The 21,639-nt window shown below is 36.4% G+C and overlaps 1 protein-coding gene across 2 annotated transcripts in view; it reads left to right on the forward strand.

Annotated features, from left to right (window-relative positions):
- LRP6 (LDL receptor related protein 6) overlaps positions 1 to 21,639 on the forward strand; it is a 126,433-nt gene that overhangs the window by 81,786 nt on the left and 23,008 nt on the right. For both annotated transcript variants that reach the window (XM_021001525.2, XM_021001526.2), the window contains exons 11-17: positions 2,086 to 2,270; positions 3,370 to 3,696; positions 9,072 to 9,274; positions 10,488 to 10,699; positions 14,004 to 14,194; positions 15,070 to 15,279; positions 18,610 to 18,735. In XM_021001525.2, the coding sequence (XP_020857184.1) occupies positions 2,086 to 2,270; positions 3,370 to 3,696; positions 9,072 to 9,274; positions 10,488 to 10,699; positions 14,004 to 14,194; positions 15,070 to 15,279; positions 18,610 to 18,735 (1,454 nt within the window). The remainder of the gene's footprint in view (positions 1 to 2,085; positions 2,271 to 3,369; positions 3,697 to 9,071; positions 9,275 to 10,487; positions 10,700 to 14,003; positions 14,195 to 15,069; positions 15,280 to 18,609; positions 18,736 to 21,639) is intronic.

The following is a 21,639-nucleotide window of genomic DNA, read 5'->3' on the forward strand; positions in this document are numbered from 1 at the left end:
AAGGGTATGCACATCCCCATAACCTGAGAAGTGCTACCCACATACAGCCCGAAAACACTGGCATTCATAGGACTATAAGCATATCTTTAGAACTGGAAGGAAATGTAGTGACAGTCCCTCCTAATTTTATAGAGGAGGAAGCTGAGGCCAAGGGAGGTGTAAGTGATTTGCCCAAGTTCTCGCAAGTAATAATAAGCCTTAGTGGTAAGATTTGAACCTACATCCTCTAATTTCAGAGTTTATGAAATCTTGTTTATATGTCATGGTACTTCGTATATATCAGCTTTCAGCTGTCATAGACTGGGGGGGGGGAAATGCATTTTCAGTTCCCAGATCACTGATCTCAATTAGCTGACAGCTGACAAAGGAGAAATCTAGCCTAGTGCCAGTTTGTAGAGTGCTTCTAACTAGTACTTGTACTGATCTTGTTAAAAGAGCATTTTCCTAGAGGTTAGGACGCTCATTTCTAGTTCCATTAATTATCTGTATAACATTGAAATCACTTAAACTTTGTGTCTCAGTTTCCTCATCTGTAAAACACCTTTCCTGCTTGCCTCACAGGGTTGTTGTGAGAATAAAGTAAAATAATGGGGAAAATTTTTGGAAAAAAAAACCTTTTAAAAAAGTTATTTTGTAATTAAAGATATAGTGGTGAGGCTGCCTATTCCTAACCAGTTGACCTAAGGGGACAGGCAGCTGATCTACTCATCTGTAGGTAGCAAGTGCCCTTATAATCTAACAGAAGATGATTGTAAAATGGCCAGACATATTTTAAAGTCATAAAGTATTATAGTTGGAGAGGGCCTCAGAAGCCATATAGTCCTAACTGTACCTGAACAATCCCTTTACTTGAAGATCTCTAGTGAGAGGAAAAACCTACTCTTCCCACTCCAGTTTTGTATTGCTCTTATTTTTAGGAAGTTTTACTTACATTCAGATTAAATCTGCTTTTCTTCAACTTCATTTGCTCATAATCTCATCCTTCTTGTCCTTTTAGATATTTGAAGAGAACTGTCATCTCATCCTTTTGTATCCTCCTTTCTAGGCTAAAAGTCTCTGTTTCCTTCAACTGAACCTACTCATAGGGCATGATTTCCAGGCCCTTCACTTCACTATTCCGTTCTTGTTTTTCAGCATTATTCTGAGAGGACAGTGCCAAGATTAAGAAATTTTCTTTCCATCTTTGGCTCTGCTTTTAAGTATTAGTGTCTTGGACACCATTGGGCAGATGTTTAGAGTAGTATTTGTAACTATAAATTTGGTGACATAGACATTTTATAAACAGAAACCAGACTAAGATCATTAACTATATTCAGAAATTCTTAACTCAGATAATTTTCTTTTAATACTTTTGTAATCTGGAAGTTGAACAATTTATCCAGAAGGGGAAAAAAGTACATATTTTGTTGATGTACCTACCCTTCTCTTGAACCAACTAATCACTGAATTTTCATTCCGTCTTTTCTTAATAACAGAGTATCAGAATTAGCTCAATTAATACTTTTTCCCTGTCAATTCCTTGAAGTGAGCAGAGAAGAAAAAATACACTTTAGGTAGTGAGATACCATAGTGTACCTGCTTTATTAGAAGTGCAGGAAGAATAACACTTAGAAATATAAGAAAGATCTGAAGAACATAAAGAAACCTTTAATGCTTTAAGTTCTTAAAATTTTTTAATGACTTTGCTTACTTTTGAACTTTTTACACTGAACTTGCTGTTTCTATGAACAAGGCTAGATTTTAACCTACTGCTATTCTATTAATTATTAGCTGTGCAAATAGAGATTCATCATACACCAAGTACTGTAATAGGAAATGTTTGGTAGGGGTCCAGTTCTGAGGCTTTGTATGAAACAAATGCTATTGGAAATGTTTTAAGAAGAGCTGACTTCCCTTTTAGCATTTAAGAAAATAATATTTAGTTGAGAGTGCTATAAATTAAACGAAGCATTTATTTGGAGCCATCATTTTTGTCTTTCTGCATGTTGTCCTGTTCAGGTTCTTAAAGTTTGCATAATTATTTATAAGTAATTTTCTTTTATTTACATGATAAAAAATATAAAATAATGGGTATTTTGAATTTAGGTTTATGTATTGGACTGAGTGGGGTGGAAAACCCAAGATAGATAGAGCTGCCATGGATGGAAGTGAACGTACTACATTAGTTCCCAATGTAGGACGGGCAAATGGCTTAACTATTGATTATGCTAAAAGAAGACTCTACTGGACAGACCTGGACACCAACTTAATAGAATCTTCAAATATGCTAGGTAAGATGTAGTTCTGTTCATTCAAATTGAGACATTCAAGAGGTGGGTTATTGTTGATATTTTAAATGAAAAGTTAGGTTGTGTTTTAAATTTTATTTATAATATGTGTATGTCATGTGTATATGATGTATGTAGATTTGCTGCTCCATATGAGCAACCAAGATTTGTAGCTGATTTCAACCTCCTTAACCTGGACCAGGGTGAGGGTATATGCTATCAGTTTCTTGTTCTAGGTGTTCTTCTCTCTGGATTCTATTTCTTGGTCCCATTTACAGTGTTCTTTTTATCTCTGTTGTTAGGAGGAATATTTTTTTAAAAATAGGCATGGGGCAGAGTAATAAAAAAGAGAAGCCTGTGGTATAAAAAGAGGTACTCTTCCAGAATTATCCTTTGATGATAATTATAATGCTAATAATGATAACGATGTTTATATAATGCTTAAGCCTTGCGGGGCGTTTCACAGATATCTCATTTTGAAGAAGATATGATGAAACGTTTAGATGTAGGGAAGCTGAGAACATGTTTTCTTTTCTCTTTCTGTATAAGCTGTTTTGAAGTTAAAATTTAAGGTTTTTGACCCTTATATGAAGTCCAACGACAGTCACTTATATAGGTCAGATACCATCAACAAAAATCTGATGGGACTGTCCACATTCTTTCATTATAAAGGAATTTTATTGTACTTAAGATTGTTTGAAAAGAGTTAACTAATGGCTGGGACTGGTAAATATTTGTCCTGCAAACCTTTTTGTGACTGTAATAGAAGTTAACCTGTAGATATTCCTAAAGTTACCTATAATAGAAGCCTCTGTGTTTATTAGAAGGTATTAATGATACTATAAAAATATGTATCCAGAGGTTGAAACAGATCACTGACTTACAGCAGAAATGTTACCTGAGACATAGGGTCATGATACAGATGACTTCACTGTAGAGATTAGACTGATTTTAAGATTGTTTTCAAAATAATTACATTCTTCTTAACTGCCTACAAATATTTTTTTCACATATTACAAAATGTTTTTGTTTTGCCAGCAAGACATTTATATTCCCATATTTTATCCCTCTTCTTACCTCTCTGTTGTATTTCTGAAAACAGGCCTAAACCGTGAAGTCATAGCAGATGACTTGCCTCATCCTTTTGGCTTGACTCAGTACCAGGATTACATATACTGGACAGACTGGAGCCGACGTAGCATTGAACGTGCCAATAAAACCAGTGGCCAAAACCGAACCATCATACAGGGTCATTTGGATTATGTGATGGACATCCTAGTCTTTCACTCCTCTCGGCAGGCAGGATGGAATGAATGTGCTTCCAGCAATGGGCACTGTTCCCATCTCTGCTTGGCTGTGCCAGTTGGTGGTTTTGTTTGTGGATGTCCAGCCCACTACTCACTGAATACTGACAACAGAACTTGCAGTGGTAAGCTGTAATTCCCTATGAACAAGTTAGAATTTGAGGAAAAAGCAGAGTTTGGGAACACTATGCCCATTCTTTCTGGAGTTAAAAATGTGACAGACCAAAGGTGATGTTTCCCGGAAAGAGAGAGGGTTAGTAAAAAAAAACAACTAAACAATTTTTGTTATTGTCTTCTTGGTGATAGTAATATATGATGATGTGGCAAAATATTAACCCCTTTCAGTTTGACATTATATTTAAATAATTAAAAAATAAAAAAATGAGACAAAGTAAATATAGGCAATTTTCATTTTTATCCTAATGGAAATGAAAAGAGGCACAGATAATCCAGAATTAGTAGTCAAGTGACAAACCTTTCTAACCTTAAGAACAGTCACGCACATAGAATCACCATCTTTATACCTTCTCATGCATAGTAATGAAGGGAATAGTGATCAGATGTAGGAATAAGTAGATATTGAATGGGAGAAAGTTGGTAGATTTACCAAAGAGGATGGGATCACAGACTGAGGTGGGAATGGTCAGACAGGAATCAGGGGAGAACATTGTCATGAAAACTTAGAGAGGAGATTATCAAGGAGAAGAAGGTGATCAGTGCAGCTGAGAGATCAAGAACAATGAGGATTGAGAAAAGGCCATTAGAGTTGGCAACTGAGTAATCAGAGGTAACTTTGGAGAGAGTAATTTCAGTTGAATATTGAAATCAGAAGCCAGATTGATTTTTTGGGGTGGGGTGGGGAATGAGGTAAGAAAGTGCTATAATCACCATCTTTTTCAGTTCAGCCCATTTTTCTGGTATCTCTAGATCTATTTAAATCCTAACGCTGTTATCCAATACATTAGCTTTCTTTCCCAGCTCTGTTATAACCTACAGGTCTGATAAGCGTGCCATCAATGCCTTCTAGTAATTGATGGAAAAATATATATATATATATTAGGGATCACAGCACCAAGATCAATGTCCCTGGTGATACTATACTAGAGCCCTCTGCGTTGACCTCAACTCATTAAGGATTAGTCTTTAAAATCTGGCCATTCAGTCAGTTCTTAAATTCACATAACTATGGTATTATTTAACCTGCATCTCTCCCTCTTGGGAGTCATCTCCAGTCATCCTCATCTATATCTTGCCATTGGACCCAGATGGCTCTGGAGTGCTATTGTTGGATCAAACGGTATGCACATTTTTATAGTCCTTTGGGCGTAGTTCCAAATTGCTCTCCAAAATGTTTAGATCATTTCACAACTCCACCAAGAATGCATTAGTGTTTGAATTTTCCCACATCTTCTCCAACATTTATCGTTTTCCTGTTTTGTCACGTTGGCCACTCTGTTAGGTGTGATATGGTACCTCAGAGTTGTTTTGATTTGCATTTCTCTAATCAGTAGTGATTTAGAGTATTTTTTCATGTGGCTATGGATGGCTTTAATTTCTTCATTTGAGAACTGCCTGTTCATATCCTTTGACCATTTTTCCTGATCTGTATCTTGCCAGTGGATCCAGATGGCTCCAGAGAAGAGCGTGGGGCTGGTAACTTTGCACAGGTTCTGCCTCACTTAAATCCAATTCACTTGCAAGTCATGACATCAATTTCCTGATGTCATGGTCCTCTTCCAGAACAAAAGACAAACACCCATCTCCCTCTGTCTTGTTCACCAAGTCAGCATGAGAGATCTTGTTAAATGTTTTGCTGAAATCTAAATAAAGTGTTTCTACAGTAGTCCCCTGATCTACCAGTCTAGTACTCTGTCAGAAAAGGAAACAAGGTCCTTGTGGCATGATTTGTTCTTGATCTAAATCTTAATAATTATTGCTTCCTTTGCACATATTCGCAGATCAGCTTTTTTAATAATGTGCTCTAGAATTTTGCCAGGAATTGAACTCAGATGTCTTGGCCTGAATTTTGTAGGCTATATATTCTCTCTCTTTCTTTTTCTACCCCTCCTTTGTGGAGGAGGGTTTGGGGACAGGAGTGGGCCAGGGAAGATTATAGCTGAAGGGAAATGGAGCATTTACCCCTATCTATTCCTGTGGTATTTTTCTCATTCTTCATGAGCTTTTGAATATCATTGTCAGTGGCTTATCAGCCATATCTGCCAGTTCTTTCAGTAATCTGGTTTGTGTGTGTCTGGTGACTTATACTGATTTAGGGCAGTTCACTGCTCCTATGCTTTACTCTTTGCTAATTTCACGTTTTGATTCCTTATTGATCGTTTTCAATCTGGCCTTTATAGTCAAAGATCAGAACTGGATGTATAGATGTGAGATTCATTTGTACAAAAAATGAGAACTGAACTCATGGGAGCTGATGAGGTCATTTGAAAGCAAGTACATAGAGAGAAGGCCAGAGGCCAAGGACAGAGCTTTGGGGTATAGCCACAGTAAAAGGTTAGGATATAGAGGATGAATCAGCAAAAGAAACTGGAAAGGAACAACCACACAGGTAGGAGGACAATCGAGGCAACATTGTCTATAAAAACACACATGGGATAGAATTTCCAGGCACAGTAGGTATACAGTAGTGTCATTCTGCAGAGAGGTCAGGAAGAGTGAGGATTGAAAAACTTGTTTAGATTTATTTTTATCTGAGGCCTTTCTCAGATCTTTGAGGTTGGGTAAGTACCTTAAGCTGTCTATGCCTGTTTTTCATCTATCAAGTGAGGAAGTTGGATTAAGTAATCTCTGCAGTTCCTTCTTCTTATGAAAATGCTTTTAATCTTTGATTTGGTAGAAAGTTGTAGTCAAAAAACTGAAGAAACAATTTGATACAGACTCAGGATATCGCTAAGTTTAAATTGCACTTTATACAGTTACTAGCTGTGCGATAATGAGCAAGTCACTTAACAACGCAGAGTCTGAGTTTCCCCATCTGTGAAAGGATTATAATAATATATGTATTCCCTACTGTAGGGTCATAGAACTAGACTGAAAGGAAGGTTAGAAGCCATGTATTTGGGCCCCCTCCTTTTGCAGATGAGGAAACTAGTACAGGGAGTTGAGTGCCTTGCTGAAGTTCATGTAGGGTAGTAAGTATCAGAGGAGAGATTTGAGTACAGGACCTCTGTTTCCAGAGTCAGTGCTCACAGGGTTGTTGTGAATAAAGTGCTTCATAATGTATGATTCTGAATAGCAACAATAATACCAACAGCAATTATTATTACTATTAATTGTGTCTGTGATGTTCCCAGTATTAGTTCAATACTTAATTGAAGTACTTATTTAGATTTAGAGCAGGAAGGGGCTTTAGACATTGTCAGGTTGAACCCACTCCAGTTACAGATAAGGAATCTGAGGTTGTAACTTGTCCAAAGTGACAAGTAAGATGGCCAAGCTCAGATCCTCTGACTTGACATTCAGCATTCTTTCTCTTGTCAACTAGATCATTTACTCTCTGCTCCCGCCTCATTTTACATTTGAGGAAATTGAGGTGAAATTGGAAGGTTTTAGCACTATCATAGAATTTCTTAATAAATATTTTGCTGAATGGCTTCAAGGTGCCCATTCTGAAAAAAGGAAACATATCTCACTAATTATGAAGCCTTAATAAAGATGAGACTTGGCTTTCAAAAAATTATGTATATTAAAATTTAGTTGTATGCAAAAAGAGGAATTTACATTGTACTTCCCCTATTCCCTCTCGTTCTTTTATGTGTTCCTCACATTGCTTTGTGCACAGTCGAATCTTACTCCCAGGGTGGTTGTGAGGATCAAATGAGATAATAATTGTAATATGGTTCCTGACACATAGTAAGTGTGATATAAATGTTAATAATAAATTTTAATGTAATTTCTTGGTAGGAACACATTGCATTTGTTACACTAAGAGACTAGTGTGCTTCCTCTAATCTAAGGCTCATAGAGTATTTAATAATCCTGTCTGTCACTGTCTCTGAGTGTTTCCTTATTTGAAGACCTTAATTTCAAAACCCTTAGAATTATACAGTCTCAGAGTTGTGTGGATCTTTGAATTCATTTAGGCTTCTTTTCCTCAACTTCCTAAGAAAATCATACTGTTGGTAGAGACTTATTTCATATTTTTTAACATCTTTTAAAAAAGGGGGTGGGAAACTTGTCATTTGCTACAATCTAGTCATTGATTTTACCTGCTTAGTATATGATTTTTTAAATCTCCAAAAGGAATTAAATCAATGTACAGTGAATACCAAATAAAGGAAAAGCTCACTCAGTTAGTCTGGGGAATTTTCTGAAGATTCAGATGAATTAATATATAGTTACTATAGGTATATAGAAGCTAAAGGAAAAAAACAGTGCAGTTAAATCAGTATAAACAATTATTTCTGTGTTGCCTTTCAGTGTTGAGGTCAGAACCTGAACATTGACCTGTTCTTAGAGAACATTTACTTCACCCTAGTTTTAGATCAGAAAATTGAGGAGGGCAGGAGAAATAATGTCACAGAATTTGTTAGTAGCAGAGTATGACCTAGAACATGGGTCTGTGTGCATTTGCTTCAATTTAATTCAAATAAATATTTTAAAAGTGCTACTTTGTACTAGGTACTGAGGCTACAGAGATGAAAAACTGCTTATTCTCAAAGCACAGTCTAATAGAGGGGTTAAGACTCACACAAGTAAACTTTATATGAGTCTGAATGTGATAAGGGAAAATTAGCTCCTGCCAAATACATTTGATTGCCCCTGTGGGAAACTAGAGAAAGGCAGAGGAGCTAGAAAAAGGATGATATACGTATCTTGAAGAAGAATTTCATCCTATTTCACTACAGCCTAGATTTTCCTGGGAAAGACATGGTGGAAGACAACCCTACTCTTCCAAGGAATAGAGACTCAAAATAACTAAGCATGGCATTAGACATTGCTGTTGGGGAGGCAAAATATTAGACTGTTTAGGGGCAGAATACAGTTATTCAGTTTTCTTTTTTTTGTTAGGATTTTTTTTTTATAACATGGAATTAAATGACTTACCTAAGTTTATGGCAGAACCAGGAGTAGAACTTAAGTCTCCTAATTCTCAGTTTGATCATCTCTGTACTTTAGGTTACATATTGACATACCTCCATCCCCTTAAAATGATCCCGGATCTCGGGATAAAGAAGTAAAAAATTTGTAATTTTTATCTGAGCTCCTTGTGGGCCTGCTTAAGTCTTGATCGTACTGAGCATTAGCTCTTGAACAAATCCATACTTTGTCCTATGCTTTAGCTTTAGCTTCCCCTCCTAGTATGCACATAGTGGAAAAATCCTCAGATTCACTGTATCACCTCCCTGTTCCCCCTTCCTCTTCTATGTCCTGGAATTGGCCAAAGTTTACATGATATAACATTCCTAATAGTATTCGCATTGGCCTGATTCTTCTAGTGGAATATTATAGAATTCTTTTTTCATTTTTTTCTTCCTTTAAGCTCCTACCACCTTCCTGCTCTTCAGTCAGAAGAATGCCATCAACCGCATGGTGATTGATGAGCAACAGAGTCCTGATATAATCCTCCCTATCCACAGCCTACGCAATGTCCGAGCCATTGACTATGACCCTTTGGACAAACAACTTTATTGGATTGACTCACGACAAAATATGATCCGGAAGGCACAGGAAGATGGTAGCCAGGTAATTGAAGAACTTGACTCAAAATTTATAGCCTTCTAGAAGAGTTTCTCCCTTTAACCAGACCCACTTACCATCCTCACCATCTTGTACTCTAAAATAGCCCCTTCTATTCTCTCCCCCCTCTTTCCCTACCCTCGTATATGTGTGCACACATATACATACATGTATGTTCATTTTTATATATTTTTCTTAATTCTGTTTATTTCTTTGCTTGACCCAGAAAGCAAGAAAGTTCTCCAACTAGAACTGTTAAAAATGGAAGTACTTATTACAAAGTCCTGCAGTCTTGTAAGCTATTAGTAAATGTTTGTTGATGACAGTAATATGGGAGAAGAGGTGATGAATAGACATGCCATGCTTAGGTAGACCTTTGCTTTATCTATAAGGCTATATAGATCTATATGTTTAGATCACTGGACAAGATTATAGTGCTATTATTGATGCTAACTAACTTTATGGAGCTTAGGTGACTATATTTATTATCTGTTCACTCAGTCATAACTCTGACTGAGAGCAGTGTTCTGATGGAGTTGGGCAAAGTTCTTATGGAACTAATGCTAAGTAAGGAACCAGAAAGTGCAGTGTGTTTGGGGATGAGTAAGTTGGGGCTGAGATCATTAAAGCATTTAAACAAGCCTTAGGCCTTTTGGAAAAGGGCTAATAGGGTGATAACTAGCAATCAAAACTTGTAGTAGTGTTAGAACACCCCCAAGGTTGTATTTCTACAAATAGAAGGTTGTATTTATATAAATCAGGCCTGTGAAGGAGCACTTCAGCCCACTGGTAAGGAGTGAAGTGAGATTTATTCACTCAGCTAACTCTATACTGCTCAACTTTATAAATACTGCAGTTTTGTGGCACTGAATTTTATATAAATTGATTTGATAGTCCTGGGCTAGGGCTGACTGACAAATGAGAGCCCAGCATTTGGAAGATTGCAGTTGGGAGACCCCTAGCCCTTCCCAAGCTATAGTGTTAAGGATAAATGATAGCATTATTAGTATATTCTCAACTCTCTTGTAACCAACAGGGAAAATCCAGGATTCCTTGAATTGGGCAGCCTAGTATAACATATTGGTCATTAAGAAAATTAGTTCTTTCTTGGGTTCAGCCATTCATGTAGGTGGTAGTTACTGGATGAATCTGTCCCAGGGTTGTCTGATTTTCAGCCTAATGTCATTTGTGTATAAGTCTTTTACCCTTCCTTCCAAAGGGTCTTACTGTGGTTGTGAGCTCAGTTCCCAATCAGAATCTGGACATGCAGCCCTATGACCTTAGCATTGACATTTATAGCCGTTACATCTACTGGACTTGTGAGGCCACTAATGTCATTAATGTAACAAGGCTGGATGGGAGACCTGTTGGAGTGGTACTCAAAGGAGAACAAGACCGACCTCGAGCCATCATGGTAAACCCAGAGAAAGGGTACGTTATGTAAATGGTATATTGGAAATTCAGTGGGAATATTTTCATGGCAGTTTCCAAGAGAGAGTCAAGGGAGTATTTGAAGTAAGCAAATTGTAAAAGGGTATATACTTATTTACAGGTACTAAAACTTGGACATTGGGGGAAAAAAGAATTTTAATATGTGCCCTATCCTTCTAGCTACCATCCTCCTATGTGTGTGTGTTTGTTTATGTATGTTGGGGGGTAGTGGTAAGCGGTGCTATATGATGACAAGACTTAATGTTCATGTGCATTTAAAATTTGATCTTAATAACCATGCCATCGATCAGTATTCAGTAAATTCAGAATCTCTTCAGAATTTGTCCTATTCAGATAGAAACTAGGTCAAAGTTAATTTTGATCTGTGAAAAAACAAGTTTGCTAAGCAAGGGAATCCTGTAAGCACAAAAGGAATGCTTTAAGCTACCTATTTAAAAGGGTGATTTTTTAAAAATACTGAGCTTAAATAAAATTTTACAGGTTACTGTGAAATTGTATTTGTTACCATAAAACTATACTGTTTGTGCCTCCTGAATCTTCCTTCTGCCTTTTGAGAAACAAGTGTGGTTATACAAAACAAATCTACATAATGAATATGTCCACAACATATATCTCCATAGCTTGTGTTTATCCCCTCTATGTCAGGAGATGGGTAATATGCATCATCAAAAGTCCTTTGGAAACATAGTTAATCATTGCATTGATCGCTGGTCTTAAGTCTTTCACAGGTGTGTTTCTAAAGAAAGCTTATTATCTCATTATCCTGATGTAAATTGTTTTTCTAATTTTCACTACACCTTTCATCAGTTTATACTACTTTGGATTTTCTGAAATCCTGAATCGTTTCTTAGGGCACAGTAATATTCCAGTACATTTATATACCATAGTTTGTTCAGTGATTCCTCAGATCTGGCAAGCTAAAGTATCATACCTCTTAGATTGTAGTTATTTTCTTCTCTTTTTCCCCTCAGGTAATCCCTCTTTCAAGATCAGAAAGTTTATTTTGTTTGTAGCTGCTTCCTCCTTTTTCTTCCTTTTAACCACTCCCCCATTCCTACTTCTTTTCCTCTTGAGTGTGATGTATTTCTACACTGAACTGAGTGTGTTTATGTGGATGTGTGGATGTTTAATCTTCTTTTGTCCATTTTTAGATAGGAGTGAGGTTCATCTTGATGCCTCCTCCTCTTACCTTTTTTCCCATATTTGTATATTTCTTCACATATACATTTGCTATTCTGAGATGTAGCAAGCTTCATCCCCTTCTTCCTTTTCATGCTAGTGTATTCCTTTTATCCTCCGATCTCTTTCCCGTCTTTAAATCCTCAGTACCTCTATTTTTAAAAGTTAACTTGCTTATTGCCCATTGAAGACATTAAGGTCCTGAAGGGATGATTTTTCCTTTTCCCTCTGTGAGAATATTGTCACTACAACATCATCATACCAATTGCTCAAATAAATGATCCTTTTCTGATTTCTTTGTATTCTAGTGTTTCTATTTTAGAGTTCTACTCAGTCTTTTATCAGAAATGCTTGCAAATCTTCTGTTTCATTAAGGTCCTTTTTTTTCCCTTAACAAGATTATATTCAGCTTTTCAGGATAATGTATTCTTGGTTTGAAGCCTACTTCTTTTGCCATCAGGAAAATTGTATTCTGAGATACCTTGTTTAGCCAAGTCTCCTGTGATCCTGCTTGGAGTCTGTTGGTACCTACACTTCTTCCTGGATGCTTGCAGTATTGTTTTTCTTTGATGTGGAAACTCTGGATTTTTGGCTTTGGCATTCCTAAGACTTTGGGGGTTTTTTGTTCCTTTCAGGAGGTGATCTTTATCTTTCTATCTTTACTTTGCCCTCTGACTAATAGATCTGGGCAATTTTCATTCATAATTGCTTCAAATATATTGTCTAGGTTTAAAAAATGATGATTTTCAGAGATTTCAGTGATTCATAAGTTATCTCTCTGATTTCATTTCTATATCAGTTGCTTTTGATATCAGATATTTTCCATTTTCTTCTTTTTTTTAGTCTTTTGATTTGGTTTTAATATTTCTTGCTGTCTTATAAAATAATTGATTTTAGTTTGATCCAGTTTTTTAGGGGATCCATTTTGGTAGGTCTGATTTAACCCTTTCTCTTCTAAACTACTTATTTTCATTGCTTTTCTTTCTTCTACATACTCATGATTTTGGAAAAATCTGTTTTTTCCTTTGAATCTCTGTAGTTATTACAGAGTTTACTTGCTGCTTCTTTTTGGAAATCTCTAGATTTAATAATTTTTTTTATTGATTGGTGTTTAATTTACCCTTTCCAGCTTTAGTTCCTAATTAGGGCTTCGTGCCAGGCCTCTGCTGTACTTCTATGGTATTCAGCCCTGTATGGTGTCACTTATGGTTCTCACACTGACTTTCATCCTACCAAGGTTGGGCTCCCTTGGATCTTTAAGGTTCAGAGCATTGGATCTTCAGTACCTTCTATGGAGAACAGAATGTTAGGGACTTCAGAGTCCCTTGGCCTGGAATGTTCAATCTGATTGCTGTTCCTTGCCACTCCCTAGGAATTCCAAAGTTTCTTTGAGACTCTTCCAATATTTCTTTTGGACCACCCTGGGGTTCTCTCAAGAGAGCCCCTTGTATTTTTGCTGTTTGCTTATAGACGTAGAATTTTATAGGCTAAACATGTTTTGTCTCTGGTTATTGTGAGGCTACCTTGTGCTTGTATGAGCTTGGAAGGGTAACAGAGGGTAGCCTGTTGCCTGTGGGCTTCTGGCTGAATTTTTGTGCATTTTCTTTTTTTTGTTGGGGGGAGGTAATCAGGGTTAAGTAACTTGCCCAGGGTCATACAGCTAGTAAGTATCTGTGACTGGATGTGAACTCAGGTCCTCCTGACTCCAGGACTGGTGCTTTATGCACTGTGCCACCTAGCCACCCCAGTTTTTGTGCATTTTCAGGGTAGAAGATGTGACTTATTAGTTTCTCATTGAGTCTTTTTGATTATTATTGAGACTGGGCAAAAATGGTTTTCAGATGCTTTGGATAGTTGTTTCTATACCTAAAACATTTAAAAGTTAATTATAAGTCTTTATCTATTTAGTAAAGCAGAGCTCCTAGGGACGTGTACTAGTTACTAGTATATACTTTTGTTATCCTAGTTTGTTGAGCTCCATGAAAATAGTAAAAAAAAAATCATTGCTTTAAAAAAAGTGCTATCTCTCATTAGTGCAATTTGGCTGTACTTGTATCAATATAATTTCTTTTTATAACTTTTTTTTTTCTCTTTCTCCCTTTAGGTATATGTACTTTACCAATCTTCAAGAAAGGTCTCCAAAAATTGAGAGGGCTGCTTTGGATGGAACAGAAAGAGAGGTCCTCTTTTTCAGTGGCTTAAGTAAACCTATAGCTTTAGCCCTTGACAGCCGCTTGGGCAAACTGTTTTGGGCTGATTCAGATCTCCGGCGAATTGAAAGTAGTGACCTCTCAGGTACTCAGGAATAGTATTTGTGAATGATTTAATCTGGGGAGTCTCTCCATTTCTTTCTTCATGCCTCCTTTCTTTTTTTCTTTCTTAGTTCTGATTTGAAGTTAGAGACTTTTAATAAAATAAAAACATAGTGCTTTGCACATAGTAAGTGCTTAAGAAATCTTTTATTCATTAGAATAATTATGTACATTTTACTTTTTACTAATCTCTTCTGGCATGCTTCCAGTGATCCAAAGAATCACCTGAATCAGTCAATAATAATGTTATAGTATTTTGCACATGCAAAATTCATCGTTATTGCTGTTGTCATGATGTTTGTCAGTTTTGGCCAACATAGCATAATATTCATTCTTTCATTTCCTTAAAGCCAGACATTTGTCGCTTAGATGACTCATTCAGCTTTACTTTGCCTGATCATTTTTAGGATCTGTTTAAATCCAAATACAGTGAAGGTTATAAACAATTAGATTTTGACTTACTATAAAGAAGAATTTTTAAAGCTTTTTTTAGCAATAGAATGGATTGCCTCATTAGCTAATTCCCTATCATTTTGAAATGTTTTAGCCTAATGACTATTTTTCTGGGATGTTGTAAAAGATATTTCTGCTTTTGGGTAGAGATAGATAATATCTTAAGTCCTTTTCCACTCTATGATTTAAAGAAAATAGAATATTAAGAAGTTTGTATCACGGATTGGTATTTCATGTAATATGCTAGCATTTAAAAACTTTATGCACATCATATCTTTCCAACTAGATTTTTAAGTTCCTGTAGTATCTTGTTTAGTGCTACATGTATGATGGTAATAGAATTTCAATACATGTCATTAAGTGAATTGGTACCTAAATTATTTTTCTTTGGGTTGTTTTATCAAGGTGCCAATCGTATAGTTTTAGAAGACTCCAATATTTTACAGCCTGTGGGACTGACTGTGTTTGAAAACTGGCTGTACTGGATTGATAGGCAGCAGCAAATGATTGAAAAAATCGACATGACTGGTCGTGAAGGGCGGACTAAGGTCCAGGCTCGAATTGCCCAGCTCAGTGACATTCATGCTGTAAAGGAGCTAAACCTTCTGGAATATAGTAAGTAGCTAGTGGGAGTGCTGATTTAGTACATTTGAAGATTATATTAAAGTAGTATCCAGGTCTCCTTGGTGGAGTTTTTTTAAGCATAATTAGTAATTAAGTCATTTGCTCATACCATATTTGAAAATGTTGTAGTGTGTTCAATGCATGGAAACTCTTTGTGGGTTTTTCCCCTCACCTAGTCCAATACAGAAAACCACAGATCTTCCTGATTGTGATGCTACCTCTCTATCCACTACCAAAATCCTATTCTCTTATGACACTATCATCTGTTCATAAAAGAGAAACACTAATTTTTGCAGTTTTTTGCAAAATTATGAGCAATTTTTCAAGTAATTCTTAATTGCAAGTGTCATTAGAAGATAAAACCTGAATGCTAAGTCTCGGCAAGTTATGTCCCACCGAATATATAAAAACAACTTATGTTTATATAATACTTTAAGTTATGAAAAATGCTTTATTCACAACACTGTGAGGTACATAGTGCAAATATTATTATCCTCATTTTACAGATGAGGAAACTGAAGCTTGAAGGGATTTAAATGACTTACCCATAAACAACTGAGTATCTAGGGACAATATTCAAACCCACATCTCCTGACTTTCAAGTCCAGCGTTCTTTCCACTACTACACACTGCCTCTCAATACAAAGTTATGTTATAGCTTAAGTAAAATAAGAACATAAAAGGCATTTGTTCCCATCCTACGATTGTATACATTTTTCCTCAAAATTGTTCTAAGAGAAGCATGCAGAGAAGATATAAAAATATAATAATTTTTTCTACCTTTGGCTCCAAAAGTATTAGCTTTTCTGGTACTATTAAGATACCTTAAGTAGTATCTGTGACTGTAAGTTTAATGATAAGGCATACCTGCTAAAGAGAAATCACATTAAAATGGTGAATGACCTTCAGATGTTGTCAACTCTGATAATTCTCTTTGCCTGCTCTTGTAATTGGAGAATAAAGCAATTTGTCCAGAACAGAAAGAATATATAGTATTTTACTGTTCAATCTCATTCTTGAACCAACCAATTTCTAAATTTTTATTTCTTATTTAATAGTAGATTATTGTGATTATCATCATGCAATTTAATTATCAGTAATGGGAAAGGAGAACAGAGAAGAAAAAATAAGTATATGTTGGGCAGCAAGGTATCGCAAGACACCTTGTGTATTAGAAGTACAGGAAAAACAGCACTTAGTGTAGGAAAGATCTGGAGAATAAAATAAATTAGCAGAAGGCTTTAATTTCTTAAAACTGTCTAGTGACTTCATTAATTTACAAATGGAGATTAATTACATACCAAGTGCTGTAGTAATGAAATGTTTGGTACATTTGAGTATAATTCTGAGGCTTTGGATATAACAAATGTTGGAAAACCAAGAAAAATCGATTCACTTTCCTTCTAAGGTTTAGGGAAAAAATGTGGTTGATGATATTAAAATAATTGAACTCTTCTTAGCCAGAATCCATCTTCTTTTTCTTTTGCTGGTCAAGTCCCATCTGTGGACACCTATGGCCTTAGGGTACTTAATCTCTCAGGTCCCCAGGTAACTTTCTAAAACTCTAAGTTGTGGTGACAGTGCTGATTACCATTGATAGAGAAAGTTCCCTACTGGCAGTTAGCTATATTGATTCACAAGATGAGCTAACAATAATAATAACAACTAGCACTTGTGTAGCTCTTTAATATTTGCAAAGCTCTGTGCATATGTTATCTTATTTGGTCCTCCCAACAATCCTATGAGGCAGGTGCTGCTGTTATCCTTATTTTACAAATGAGAAAACTGAGGCTGGGAAAGGTTGAGTGACTTGCCTGGGGTCACACAGCAAGGTGGTACCAGAGGCAGAATTTGAATTCAAGTCTTCCTGACTCCAAGTCTAGTACTGTCACTTGATTGACCCTGGGCAGTTACTTAGCATCTTTTGGCCTCGGTTTCCTCATCAGTCAGTGAAGGAGCTAGTGATGACCTACCCATAAAGACCCTTCCAGTTCCAAATTTTTTATCCTGTGAATTCTGTCAATTGAAGCAGCAAGGTAGCTGGGCCTGAAGTCAGGGAGACTTGAGTTCAAATCTGGCCTCAGAGATTTACTAGCTGTGTGATCTTGGGCAAGTCACTTAACCTGTTTGACTTAATTCACTGGAGAAGGAAATGGCAAATTACTCCAGTATCTTTGCCAAGAAAACCTCATGGACAGCATTGATGTGCTGTGGTCTACAGGGTCACAAAGAGTCAGGTATGACTGAATGACTGAACAACAACACAGTCTGTCAATTGGGTATTTAAATATGCATAATTTAATAATATATGTTTTAAAGTATTTTACAACTTATTGTTCATCTGCAAAAATTTGACCCATGGCAGATTGAGCAACCAGATACCTACTGTGAAAAAGAACTGGTAATATAGTTTGAGGTATCATTATTAATTATTAAAATTGCAGTACGTCTCATTAATCAAATAAGCTCTGAGTCTCCACTCCAGTTTTTTAAATAATGGGAGAATTTCTTTTTCCATAAGCTGTTGTTCGTTTCTCTCTATCAGACCTCTGTCTCATACTCAAATAAACATAAAGGTGATTGGTTAACACTACTTATTAACAAAGCAAAGTCTGAGATCTACTTTGTCATGTGGGAGGAACATCACAGCCAAAGTCATCTTTGACTGTCACTACAACTGCTGACTTCTCATTCATTAATCAGTCTCACCTCTCATTTCTCTCCTAACATAAGTTAAGTTTTTCCTCCCCAAACATTCTTTTCACTCATTTTTCCTACAAGACAAGTTTTAAAGTCAGTTCTCTCAGGAAATAAATTTTTTTTAGCTCTCTCTTTCTGCCCTCTCTTCTGCCCTTGCAGTTCACATCCTCATCAGAACAATAGTTAAACTCAGTTTCCTCAAAAGATGACAAATAAACTATGGGTATCCAACATTCTAGTGCTTCTTACACATATTGTGGCGGAATGTTTTGTTTTAGAGGGAGGGCCCATTGAAGTTCCCTGAATCAGGGATTGTTTTATTTTGGCCTTTGTATCCCCAACACTTAGTACACTTCATGGCATATGGATTCTTTAGTAACTGCTACACTAATGTATGCCAGACATTTTTTATGTTGACAGTAGATTATAGTTTATATAATTTGTTAAGGGAGCAAGTACCTTAGTTTAGACAGAAATCTTTGCTATTAAAAAAAAACCATAATGTACATCTATTTTTGTTAGTAGTTAAGGAAAAATCAAAAGTTTCTTTTAAGGAGATAACTCTGAGTTTCTTGCATCTACTTGTGTTGATAGATGTGGACTTTTCTTTTTAATTTATAGGACAGCATCCGTGTTCTCAGGATAATGGTGGTTGTTCACATATTTGTCTTGTGAAAGGAGATGGTACAACAAGGTGCTCTTGTCCAATGCATCTGGTCCTACTTCAGGATGAACTGTCTTGTGGAGGTAGGTCTTTGGGTTAATATAGTCACTCTGAAGGAAAATAGTAAATGCTCACTACCTGATTGGCTAGGAAGTGAACTCAATCATAAATTAGTTGTTTATTGTACGCTTAACCTAATTGTCCTAGGGTTAGGAAATGTGCCGGCCCTGTGATTTCATTGGTGTAGGGAACTCTCATGTTAGGAAATTCCTCGTCATCAATGCCGATTGTCACTTTCTCTGGAACCTTACAGTGTTATAGAGAGTTGGCTAGAGAGCTAAGAGGTTAACTAATTTGGTCAAGTTCATATATAACCAGTACGTATCAAAAGCAAGACTACATTTAGGTCTTCTTGGCACCAAGACCAGCTTCTCTCTTCGCTGTATCGTACTACTTCTTTTGTGTACCAAATACATTGATGTTCTGAGGTTGGAGTTATGATCAGTGTGAAAGAGTTCTAAGCTTCATAGTTCTGGGTTCCTTCTAGGATAGAAAATAAATGCTAGGGATTGAGGTAGCATCAGACTCTGAATGTGATTTTTTAAAAATAATAGGTAATAATGAATTATTCCAGCTCTAGCAGTTTCAGCCCATTGTTATGTAGAGTGACTGTTATATTTAGGAAAATATCCAAAGGTAGGAAGACTGTTCCAGTTAAATCTGAAGGTTATCCAAGCAGGCTTCTCATAGACCACAGAGTAAGATATGTCTCTGGAGTCTGAAAACACTTCCTGCTTTGGGCTTCGTGTTGCTAGAACAGGCTTTAGGGGCTGGAAACAGCAGTATCTTTTTAAAATACCTATTAAACAGTGGTTTCCCCCCCCCCCCGGTAATTTCATGCGTAGTTACAGGTAAATGCTTCAAATGCAGAGGTCTGAAATATAATTTCATGTTTCTAGGGCTAGTCTTGAAAAATAGAAAGTTAACTACCAGAAAAAAAATCTTTTTTTTTTTGCCAACTCTCTAAGCATAAGGATGAAATGATATCCATAAATAAATATGAGGAAAACAATGTTCAGGATTATTCTTTCTGAAACCAATGTTATGAATATTATTCGGAGTGGGGCAAGGGAAGAGAATGAAAGAGAATCCCTATTTTTGTTCCATTTTTTTTCCCTCCTCATTCCAGGCACCCTCAGAAAATATTCCATTTATAGAAAGCCTGCGCTGTCTTTCCCACCTCTACTGGAGCTGCAGCTATAGAGAGTTATTCCCCCCAAAGCTGACTTAAATCCTTTTTACAGTATGTATGCCTTCAAGCATGGAGAAAGCCTGAAACAAATTTAGCAAGAAGAGTTTAATGTAGTCCCTGCAGTGACTCTTCTTATCTTCTCTTGGATGACTCTGCTTATACCTGACCACTGAGAGACCTTCTTAAAATAGAGGAGCAGTTAACTGTCTATATCCCTAAGCAGTTACATCCTTTTGACTTCCGATGAGAAATATCCCTTTTGTCAAACATCATCAGATGCTTTTATCATGAGTACAAGGAAGTGGAGAGTCCACTCACTGGCAGAAGCATTTCTTGGTTGTTTTTTTTTCCTTTTGGCTAGCCAGTGGGGTTAAATGACTTGCCCAGGGTCACACAGCTCGTATGTGTTATCTGTCTGAGGCCGGATTTGAACTCAGGTCCTCCTGAATCCAGGGCCGGTGCTCTATCCACTGCACCGTCTAGCTGCCCTTGAAGCATTTCTGGCCAAAGAATGTGACAAGCAGGTAAAGGAGCCATAGTTTCCATAACTTGAAATGTATATGTTGTGTGAAGGCAGGACCAGGATTATTCAGTAGTAAATACAAATCTGCTGTTTTGAAATTCTTTTAAGATGGTTATTGGGAGGCAGACCTAGACAATTCTTTAGGACAAAAAGTTTTCCATTTTCTTAGCTTTTTTATAGCAGCTAATACAGGTAATTATTTCTGTTAGCTTCTATGTCCCAAATGAAAAAATCAGGAGAGAAAACAAGAGCTGCAGTCTTGGTGATCCCTAATAGAAATTAATAATAGGTAGTAAAAGATCTACTAGATAATGTTGTGATTTACTTTAAATTTTACTGAAATAAAAATGAGAGAGTTACACTGTATATGGTTCATCAATGGTAATCCTCATATGCCTCATAGAAGCTGCAAGTTTAAGGCTTTCACCTTTGAATTCTGACAGAAATAAGCAGTAATAAAAGAAACTTCGTTTCTGGATAGGTTACACGGGGCAACTTTGGCTTAAAAGAAAATAGAATTTTTCTGAAGAACTCATATATGGTATTATTGTTCACTCATAGATTTGGTGCCTTAGCATAGACGTTAGAAAAAATTACCCCCCAAAAAAACTGGTGTGTAAGTACATAGAAGGTATTGGTTCTGGGACTGACACAGAAGGGGGAAAAAAACCCAAAGAGTTGAGGCTCTTGAGCAATCTTCAGTGTGGTTAACTTTCTGTAATTGAAAGTCCTCTTATTTTTGCAACTAAAGATCATCTCTGTGCTAAATTCTTTAAGTAAAGGTAACATAATATAGTGAAGAACATCTAACCTAGATTATTCAGATAGCTTCCTAATGGTCTTCCTATTTCCCCTTCTGATGTCTCCATTTCATAGCTGCCAAAATAATTATCCTAAGTCACAGGTCTAATCATGTTGTTTCATTGTTTAAAAATCTTTATTGATTTTCTATTGCCTTTGGAATAAAATACAAATTCGTTAGTGTGGAGCAAAACGTCCCTCTTTCTCCGCACCTAATCTAGTTAAAACCTACCTTTCCAGATTTATTTTATATATATGCACTCTTTATTTTGTCTAAACTAGCTACTAGCTGTTCCTAGCCTTGGCGTTCTATTTTTCTCTCAGTGTGTCTTCACATAGATTGTTCTCCTATTCCAAGAATACGCTTCTTCTTTACCTCACTTCTAGTATCCCTAGCTTTGTTCTGGGCTC

This window comes from Phascolarctos cinereus, unplaced genomic scaffold (assembly GCF_003287225.1).
Source record: "Phascolarctos cinereus isolate Bilbo 61053 unplaced genomic scaffold, phaCin_HiC Scaffold_1;HRSCAF=81, whole genome shotgun sequence".
Lineage (NCBI taxonomy): Eukaryota > Metazoa > Chordata > Mammalia > Diprotodontia > Phascolarctidae > Phascolarctos > Phascolarctos cinereus.